General features: G+C 48.1%; 1 protein-coding gene across 4 annotated transcripts in view; it reads left to right on the plus strand.

The window, feature by feature from the left end:
• The first annotated feature begins 1347 nt into the window (after positions 1 to 1347).
• The window catches only part of Zcchc2 (zinc finger CCHC-type containing 2), a 46410-nt gene continuing 37639 nt past the window's right edge, over positions 1348 to 10118 (plus strand). For 2 of the 4 annotated variants that reach the window (XM_031379846.1, XM_031379854.1), the window contains exon 1: positions 1349 to 2695. In XM_031379846.1, coding sequence (XP_031235706.1) covers positions 1745 to 2695 — 951 coding nt within the window. In that variant the 5' untranslated portion in view covers positions 1349 to 1744. Of the gene's footprint in view, positions 2696 to 10118 lie in introns of all 4 variants that reach the window. The other 2 variants (XM_031379864.1, XM_031379874.1) reach the window with 2 other exon arrangements.

Consider the following 10118-nt stretch of genomic DNA (forward strand, 5'->3'; position numbering starts at 1 on the left):
TACTGAGTAATTCTCCATCTCTCGGTTTTATCACGCAAGATGATTTATGGTTCAACTCAGCCTTATCCTAAATGATAAAGCCGCAGAGCTGTGAGATAAAGGCGATTCTATACACTCTGTAGATGTCCCAACACTCTCAGAGAGGATTAGTGTGGAATTTAACCCACGCTCCTACTTAGGCTATGTAGTATAAGTTCTTAATTTAAAATTGTAGGAAAATTTAAAAAACAAAGAAAGAAACTACTTTTATGAGCCCTCAAAAAAAAAAATCCTGTTTCCCCCCGCCCCTGAGCACAAGATTTATGATTTATTTACAACCATGGACTGACAAACAACATATCAAGAACTCTTGACTGGCAGTCAGTCTCTAGCACAAGTGAAACGGCATAGAAGGATGGTCCTGATGGCTCTGAGAGGAATCCCGGCCCCTTGGGTTGGTTGGTTTGAATATGATTTTTATAGTTGGGCTATACATATCACTGAAAGAGAGTCATGGTGTGTGTGTGTGTGTGTCTCCAAACCTTAAAAATGTAATATCACTTAAAAACCTAAAACCCTGCCAAGATAGTAACTTATTAAACTGTTTAAAAGAATTACGGGAAATTCACCCCAGCACAAGAATTCCAAATGTTCACGGATAGGAACTAAAACGTAACCAATAAGTGATTCCGCAAACCATAGATTTGGGGCAGGGGGGCGTTCTTAAACTCAACCTTGCAAGCCAGAATGAAGCAACCATCAGGCCAAGCAAGCACCCCCCAGCACAGCCGGACAGCTGGTCCAAAGCAGCCAGCCTGATCAGGGACGCTCGCCGCCCCTGACCACTCCACATTCCGACCTAACCCCGGGATCTTCGTCCCAGCGTCCACATCGACGGTCCAGGTGAAGTTTTAGAACGTGGCCATCTCCCGCGGCTGACTTTCGCGGGGAACCCAGTCGGCGTGATCCAGGGGCGGTGGCTGACGCGAAGATGGTCTGCAGCCGCGGCAGGGCCAGATCTCTCAAGAAAAACTGAGACGACGTCCCTCTTCCCACTCACACCTCGCCCGCTTCTGCGGCTCCGGGCCGGCCGAGCTCATCTTCGCCGCGGTCCGAAAGTCCCAAACCCATGTCCTCAGGCTGCCGGAACCTATCAAGCATTAGGACCGCGCGGGACGAGCCAGAGCCCTTGCAGCGCAGCAGGAGGTGGGCGTGGCTTTTCCGAGAGGGCGGCTCCCGTCAGGGGATGTGGGGGCAAACGAGACGCTCGCGTCACGCCAGACCTAATCGCTGATTGGCTGGGGTGCAGTGCACGGAGCCCGCCACGTCCCCGCCCAGCCCCGCTGCTCCTCCTCCTCCTCCTCTCGCTCCTCCTCCTCCTCCTCCTCCTCCTCGTCGAGCCGCTCCGCCTGCGCCGGCTGGAGAGGGAACGGCTCTGGCCGTCACCGCCAGCCCTGTGCGGACGCGGAGAAGGCGGAAGGAGGACGCGCTCGTCGACTTGCCCCCTCCGGCACCGGACTCCCCGGCGGGCACGGAGCCCAGGGGAGGAGCCGTCGCAGGCACGCCCCGCCTCCGGCCGGGACGAAACTGCCGGCCGGCCGGCGCCCCCCCCACCCCCCACTCCCGGGTCGGCGAGACCCGCCCCCGGCCCGCCCCGGCGGCATGGAGGGGCAACGTTCTTGACGGCCGTGCTGCCGCCCGGGCGCTCGGCTCCTCCCGCCGCCCCCGCTCCCTTGCTCGCATGTCCGCACCGCCTTAACTGAGGATGCTGAGGATGAAGCTGCCACCGAAGTCGACGCACCCCAGAGAGCCGCCGCCCGACGCGGAGGAGCCCGAGGCGGACGCGCGGCCCGGCGCAAAGGCGCCGCTGCGCCGCCGCCGCGACTGCCGCCCGCCGCCGCCGCCGCCCTCGGGCCCGCCGCGGGGCCCCCCGCCGCCGCCTCCGTCGCCGTCGCCGCCGCCGTCGTCGCCGCCCCGGGGGCTCGAGCCGCCTGTTGCTAGCCGGCCGACGGCGGGCGCGGGCATGCCGGGCGGCGGCGGGCACGCGGCGGCGCTGCGCGAGCAGGAGCGGGTGTACGAGTGGTTCGGGCTGGTGCTGGGCTCGGCGCAGCGCCTGGAGTTCCTGTGCGGGCTGCTGGACCTGTGCAACCCGCTGGAGCTGCGCTTTCTCGGCTCGTGCCTGGAGGACTTGGCGCGCAAGGACTACCACTACCTGCGCGACTCGGAGGCTAAGGCCAACGGCCTCTCGGACCCGGGGTCTCTGACCGACTTCCGAGAGCCCGCCGTGCGCTCGCGCCTCATCGTCTACCTAGCTCTGCTGGGCTCGGAGAACAGAGAGGCCGCCGGCCGCCTGCACCGCCTCCTGCCCCAGGTGGACGCGGTGCTCAGGAGCCTGCGCGCCACTCGAGCCGAGGGCTCGCGGGGCAGCGTGGAGGACGAGCCGAGGGCCGAGGGCGAGCAGGACGCGGAGAAAGACGGCCCCGGCCCGGAAGGCAGCGGCTGCGGCAGCGCCAAGCTCGGGACTGGAGGCGGGCTCGGCTTCAGGGCCCAGGAGGAACTGCTGCTGCTCTTCACCATGGCTTCGCTGCACCCGGCTTTCTCCTTCCACCAGCGGGTCACCCTGAGGGAGCACCTGGAGAGGCTCCGCAGCGCACTCCGGGTGGAGCCGGAGGACGCGGAGGTGGAGCCCAGCAACTTTGCGGGCTCCAGGGCCCAGGTAAGGTGCTCAGAGGTGCCAAGGAGTGGCAGTGCGGTTGCAGCTCTGACCCCAGCCTCACGCAGGTGTCTCTCGGAATAACCACTTGGCGGGGAAGTCATCATTTTCTTTGGCGGCTCATTTCCAGTCACCCATATGCACATAGAGCCACCCGCCATAACAGAATGCTCTAGAATTCTCCTCTAACGTGCACGAGTTGTCACGGAAGACGTGGAGCTCCCTGACCCTAGACCTCGGATGAGGAGGCTCGTGGGACATTTGGGGCTTGAGTATTTGGGCGCTTGGTGCAAAGGTTTCCAAGCCAAGCGCTTGGGGGTGGGGGCGGGGTGGCTGTCAACCACCGTCTGTCTAGCCCGAGTGGGCCGTTTCCTAGTCTCAGCCTGTTTAAAACCGCCTTACCCCACTGGCACTCGCAGGTCACTGCCCTTGCCTGTGGCATAAGGGACTTTTCATACTTAGTGTGTGCCAATTAATGTTTTGAATAGGTCTTTTGGCTTTCAGTCGGAGAAGTTTATATTCATGGGGTGGGGGGCCGTATTCTGTAGAGACCTATGAATTGCCTGACCTAAGTACAAAAATCGCTTTTCTAGGTAAAGACCTGCAATGGCCTGGCTAAGCTTTAACAGACTACCAAACAAGCTTTCCTAGAGGGCTTGATTTCTACTTCAGATTTGGGGTCTTTACTGTAGGCATTAACGTTGTCTGAAAGAGTTATTAAAACACCACAATTAGAACATAGGAAAACACTTGTCGCAAACTTTAAAGAATTTTTACAGTCTTGAAAGCAATTTAATTGGGCCCAATAAACCACTTCAGACGATTCTTAAATGACAACTTAATGGGGATATGTTTCAATTGCAGTAAAAACTGTAGATTAAGATCTTATTTTTGTGGATCAGATCTGATCTGGATGCCATGCTTTTCTACTTTAAGAGGGGGGATTTCCCTCCCTCCTCGCTTGAAAGTTAACATGTATCAGCAGTCACTCAATATGTAGAACTAAAATTGAGCATTATGTTTCACTAATGATTGTATGGAGCATTACCCAAGAACTGGGGCCGTTTGGGGTAGGTCTCAAAGGGCCGTACAGATAATGTAGGCTGAGCACTTCCTTTTTCTCTGTGAGGCATTTGTGAAATCACAAGTTCATGTTTTATTTTATAAATCTTAACAAAACCCAGATGTAATGAAACTAATACCTTGTGTTTTCTTGATGATTGTAAAATCATACCATCTTCTAGTTAGTGTCTCTACTACCAGCATACACGTGTGTGTAATGATGGTAAAAGCTTAATTCACCCTTCAGCCTACTCACTAAATCTACCTGACAACCTACACCACAGAGCTGTTAAATTTAGAGAAGAGAGTATGCGTTTGGGAACATGTTTTCTTATGACAATATAAGATAACATTGAATTTGGTCTGATGAAAATGTTCCACAATGGAACAATATACGTCATTCCATTCATAGTACCAACACAGGTACAGCACTAATTGCAGAATTTTAACTGTGAGGGTCTTCTTTCCCTTCATGTTGCTTTAAATGTGGTATTGTAAAGCAGACAGAGGGTAGATATGTTCTAATCAGAGTAATGAGATTTTTATCTTGACTGCAGTGCCTGGCTTTTTCTGGCCACCAGTGAGTACTGGGAGGAGTGGACAAAGGAGATTGGGCATCCTGCCACCAATTTCAGCACATCATCACTTCTCAGGAAGTGGGAGTAGGGAATAAATGCTACAGGGATTAACGTGCTAAGACAGTGCGAGACACTGGGGCTATTGCTTAGCTCTTCTTTCTCCAGTAGTTGTTTGGGGTTGATGAACAAACCATTTATATCTGAGGAAGCAACTTAGATTTCACCTTTTGGAGGTGTGTGAGGGGTTATTGCGGGTCCCCACGTCCTCCAGCTGACGCTGTTTTGGACTAGATGTTTGAGCGGATCTTGTTGCTCACAGGCTATCATTCTTGAGGCTGCTGGTGCAAGTGGGCTTTTAAGTGCGGATTCCCGCGGTCCAGCCCAGCTGTTGCTCGGCCCTCGGGGACCTAAGCGCACTTAAGTCAGGGCGCGGGCGGGACTGTGCAGGGACGGGGCTCGTGGAGGTGCAGCGTCTACCCGAGGACGCTGGGGTCGTGCGTGGTCGCGGTCCACAGACAGCTGAGAGTCGGGGCTGCCCCTCCCCCGCCTGGCAAGATGGCGGCTGCGCAGCCCACGTGACCAGCGACGGTCAGACCTTGCCCCGCCCTGGCCCCAGCCAGGCTTCAGGGCTGGTAGTGGAGGTGGAGAAGCACGTGGGCCCAAGGCTGGTGGAGACTTAGACCTGATACAGGGGAAATTCACGGGCTGCATTTAACTTGCCCCGGAAGTAACTTTGGCTACAGTTATGCAGCTTCTCATTGCTTAGGAACCATATTTGCCTTCATTAGTGTTTATGACTAAGGGAATTACATTAGCCCTCAGTGGATGAAGAAAAAAAACGAACTCAGTTTTTTTGTTAAGGTGTATTGGTTCAGAATACTGTACCTAGCTTTAGAATTGTACTTAATAACTATAAAGTGGATTTCTTTAATTTTTTTTAAACTAATGACTATGGGTAAAACATGTACCTGAATGCCAGCTTTATATTCTGTACCCTAAGGTGAAGTCCAGCACACAGTGTCTTAACCATGAACAGTGTTAGTAGTTGGTGACAAGTCCACCAGCTCTCTCTAGAATGTGCTTACTACCAGCCCACATCAGAGAAACAGGAATAAACAAGTGGGGTTTCCTCTTAGAAGTGACAGTTCATAGCTTTTAAAGTGGGGTTTGGGTGATTCTGTACTCTTCATCATATTAAAACTTGATATCAGCCCCCCTTTTAGGAGGCCTACACATAAATCTCTTCCCAGCTGCAGTAGACCATTAATTATGCTTGCATCTAGTTCCACAAATAGGCCCAAAGAACAGTAGTGGGAATACTCACTAATGTATCCTAGGAAATGTGTGTAGTTCTCTGTTAGAGTTCTTACATGTGAAAAATAGCTGCAAACACCAAGTGTTAAACACAGTTCTCTTCCTGTTATTAATAAGATAAACCAAAAACACTTAGGAACAAAACCCCTCTGTGGCTTTAGGTACTAGCTTTATTCCTGTGTTTGAATGATTTATAGGCACTGACATTATTCATGGGCATTCGCTGACCACTTTTAGAAGGTTTTCTCCTAAGTAGTGATGCAGAGGTATAAGAAACAAACCTCGCTGGTTATCATGGGGGTCTATAGCGGCTGGTGTTGTGTGGTAGCTCTTTTGGTTGTTCTTAATGCTTGAAGCTTAGTTGTTTGACCTGACAAATAGTATTAGTATTTGAATAAAAGATCCTGTGTCTTAGTGTCACTTAAATTCATAACCCATACTCGAATTTACCAAAATTAAGTGGCCACAGTCCTTTACCTACTAAAATTAGTAGATTTAGTAGGGGGCAAAAACCTTGTGAAATTGTCCCTTTTTCTGTAAATATAAAGATGGGCTGTGTTGTCCTTGACTGACCTATTATTTCTACTCAGTTTGCAATACAGATAATGTATAAGTTGTGCCAGAACTTGAGAAAGAAAATTTTACAGTGTGTTTTAGTCTGAATTTTACTTCTCCAAGAAAATCTGGATGTATTTGCTTCAGTCAGAGTCCACATAGAGAGCGACTACTTAGAAGTTTGGATACCAGAATTCTGTTGTTGTATTAGGTGCTAAAATACGTATGTAAGAGATGACAGTGAAAAGGAATAGTGTTTTGGTGTTTCTGAGGCAGTTTCACACTGTAACCCAGGCTTGCCTCAAACTGGGGTATCCTTCCTCTGTTGCCAAAGTATGCAATTTAAGTATGAGCTATTTCTGTTGGCTAGAAATCATTTCTGGAATTCACTAGTTATATATACTAATATATTAATATTCACTAATGTATACTGCATCTGCTTTCTTAGGCCATTGCTAGAATACATCTTAGGGTAGCATGTTGGTGGGTCTTGCCTGAGGTTTTCTCACTTGTTGGAAGAGGTCTTCATTAGCATTTGAGTCAGGTCTGGCCCCTAGGTGGACTAAGGGAAACAGATGGAGCACAGGACCTCCAGATGGAGGTGGGAGCAGGAATAGCCATGTCCTCCAGGTGCAATGCTTGCTTTGCTTGGCTGCAGCCAGGAATTGAAGCGTCAGTTGTGATATAAAACACTGTTGGAAGAGGCTTTTTACAATCGGGTACCTACTTGAGTTAGCAGGTGATTAGCAAAGTAAAGTACATCCTATGCAGAGGTTTCCTCCTGGGGTCCAGGTGTAGACGGAAAGCTAGAGAAGAGCAGTCATACCGCCACACTCCTGTGCTACCGTCTTCACTTTGTGGGGTGGGATGGGAGGCTCGAGTTATAGAGCTCTTAGAGTGAGGAAGCATGGTATGTAACAGACTTTCCAGCCCTGAGACATCAACCAGCCAACTGAATCTGAGCGTTAATGTCATCTGTAGAAGAAGGGAGAGTGACTTCCTTTCCAGGTTGTGGAGATTGCACTAAGAGCAAGTTGCAAAATAATTCCGACTATTTTGAACACATTCTCAGGCTAGTGCAGTTGTCTTTAACACTAAGTCATGACTTTTTATTTTCAGGAAAGGGGTCTTTCTGCATTTGGGCTTTTTGGTTTTATACTTAAAGCCCACAGGTAGAGTACTCTTACATTCTTATTACTGTAATTCTAGATAGATTGAGTTTCAAGAAAGAAACATAGTTTAAAAGATAGTATTTGGTTTTCAAAATGGATACATAGTTGAAAAGATAGTATTTGAGAGATATTTGGAAAAGTTATTTTTTGTAGTATTTACATCGTAAAAAAAAAAATCTTTTAAAGCCCCCAAAGAAAAAATCCTCTTCAGGTAAAAATAATTTCTATTAGTATTGGATTTGGGACTATAAATGGAGGAAAATACATATTTTGAATTTAAATTATCATTAACTTCAGTGCAGCTGTAATCTACTTATTCACCACTTTTCAAATTTAATTAGGAAATAACAATTTAAATTTGTGTGGAGCCAAGCGTGACTACTAAAAAAGCAGTTTTATAGTTTGGTTAAGTTACATAATTCTTTAGTTAAGAGCACAGGTTGGGATCCATGTACTTAGGAGCGTTTCTGCATTGAAGCTGTTGTGTATTTTCTTTTAGCTTGTTTAGTGTTTTCTATTCTTTAAGAAATGTTAAAGTTTTTGTTGTTGCTGTTTGTTTTTTGGGTTTTTTGCCAGTCATTGTAGCTCATGTTTGTAATGCTTGCAATCTTAGTATTTGGAAGGGTGAAGCAAAGAATTTGAGGCCTGCCAGGACTTTATCACAAACAAACAACAAAATAGAAGAAGCAAGAGGCTAGTACTCCCTGAGTGTTTCATGCTGTAGACTCTGATTTTCATGATGGATCACTGTGTGAGAATTATAGAGAACTCTCTGCTCGTGGGGTAATTCTGGTTTGTCTGTGTAAACAGTCAGTGTGAAAGGGAAGTGGCCTGTGGTGTGTTATAGGTAGTGGAGGCCCAGCCCCAGTCCATTTCCTTTTGTTCTTGTGCTCTAGGGAATATTTGACCTTTGGTTCCCTGCCAAGTGGTTTATTAATATTCAGTGCTCATTCAAGGAATACTTTATCTGAGGTTTTATTTTATATGTATGTGTGCATATATATATAATATATATTGCATATATATATATTACATATATACATATATGTAATATATATAGGTGTCATGTGTGCCTGGTACCCTTAGAGGCCCTAAGAGGGCTTCAGATCCCCTGGAACTGGAGTCACATGTGGTTGTGAGCTTCCATGTGGGTACTAGGAACCAAACCCCAGTCCTTTACAGGATCATCCAGTGCTCTTACCACTGAGCCATCTCTCCAGTCCATCTTTAGCCTTTGAAAGGTTACTTTGCAAGTTTCCCAGTGCCCAGTATAAGATGGAGCTGCTCTCCTGCTCCGGTTTTATATAACTATCCTGAAGGTGAGTGGGCAGTAAGAACAATGCATGTGATCATGTCTTAGTCAAAGGATGATTAGCACAAGAGGATGAAGGTAGGCCTGTAGCCTCTTCATCCACTGTCAATTTTCTGTCAATTCAGATTTCCACTAATACATACTTTCTTTTGGAGTTTGGGTACTTCTAAAATTTGTACTACTATTTTGAACATCATTGACTTCCTTGCTAGATCTTTACATTGTCTTTTATTTGTTTTTTTTTTGTTGTTGTTGTCCTTAATGCGTATATCATAATTGCTCAGTCATAATTTCTTAAACCTAGGCGTTCGAATATAGCTCTGGAAGTATAGCTTTAAGACTGAATGCATTGAACAGTGATTTTTTTGGGGGAGGGGGAACTGGTCTTACTTATACTCCCTCCTTAAGCCTCAGTATGGGGATGCACATATAGGTACAGAGGTCAGAATTATGGACCACTGCCTTATTGTTTGGATAACTGACTTACAGAGAGTCTTTCCTCCAGGGTTTGGTCTCCAGCTTGTGAATTGTATGAGAGAGAGAGGGAGTGAGATGGGAAATAGAGGACACTTTGCTTGTGTGTAGGAAGTTAAAAACTTGACTTTGGGCACGGAAATCAGCACTTTGTAAAGTCATGTGGAATTTTTATGCTTATTAGTAAGACTGTAACTTGGGATAATTTCCTAGAGTAAAATTGATTTTTCTTTTAAGTGGTCCTGGAGGGGAAAGTGTGAGCGGAGGCCTGTGGTGTTAGAGTACTATTTGAGAAAAGGCTGTCCTAAAAAGAGGTTTCAGGATGCAGTGTGCAATGAGAAGCTGTTGCTTTTGGAAATGGTTTGTTCCCCTTGGACGGGTAAGTGGCTGTCCTCACAGGTTCACTTAAGTGGCAAATGCTAATACACTGTGCACCCACTTACCCACCCGTCTGTCACTGTTGAGCCCCTTAGATGTCTACATGGTTCCAAAGAAGCCTTCTGCACTGCAGGTGTAGCTGTGGCTCTGCTGGAGGACCTTAGATGTCTACATGGTTCCAAAGAAGCCTTCTGCACTGAAGGTGCGGCTGTGGCTCTGCTGAGGCCCTTAGATGTCTACATGGTTCCAAAGAAGCCTTCTGCACTGCAGGTGTAGCTGTGGCTCTGCTGAGGCCCTTAGATGTCTACATGGTTCCAAAGAAGCCTTCTGCACTGAAGGTGCAGCTGTGGCTCTGCTGGAGGACCGAAAAGCTCTGGCAGCACATGGACTGTTAATGTCTTTTAGTTTGCTTTCATCCGAGGACGTCTTTGGTCTTGTCTGTCTTGTGCAGTAAGGCTGTAAAGGGAAAGGAACATAGCTGTGGGCTAGGGAGGCCTGTGTGCAGGGCTAGGTCCTTCTGCTCTCTGCCTGCTCTTGTCACCTCACCCTTAAACACCCTGCTGTGGGGACAGACTAGCATA

The sequence above is a fragment of the Mastomys coucha genome, unplaced genomic scaffold (assembly GCF_008632895.1).
Source record: "Mastomys coucha isolate ucsf_1 unplaced genomic scaffold, UCSF_Mcou_1 pScaffold1, whole genome shotgun sequence".
NCBI lineage: Eukaryota > Metazoa > Chordata > Mammalia > Rodentia > Muridae > Mastomys > Mastomys coucha.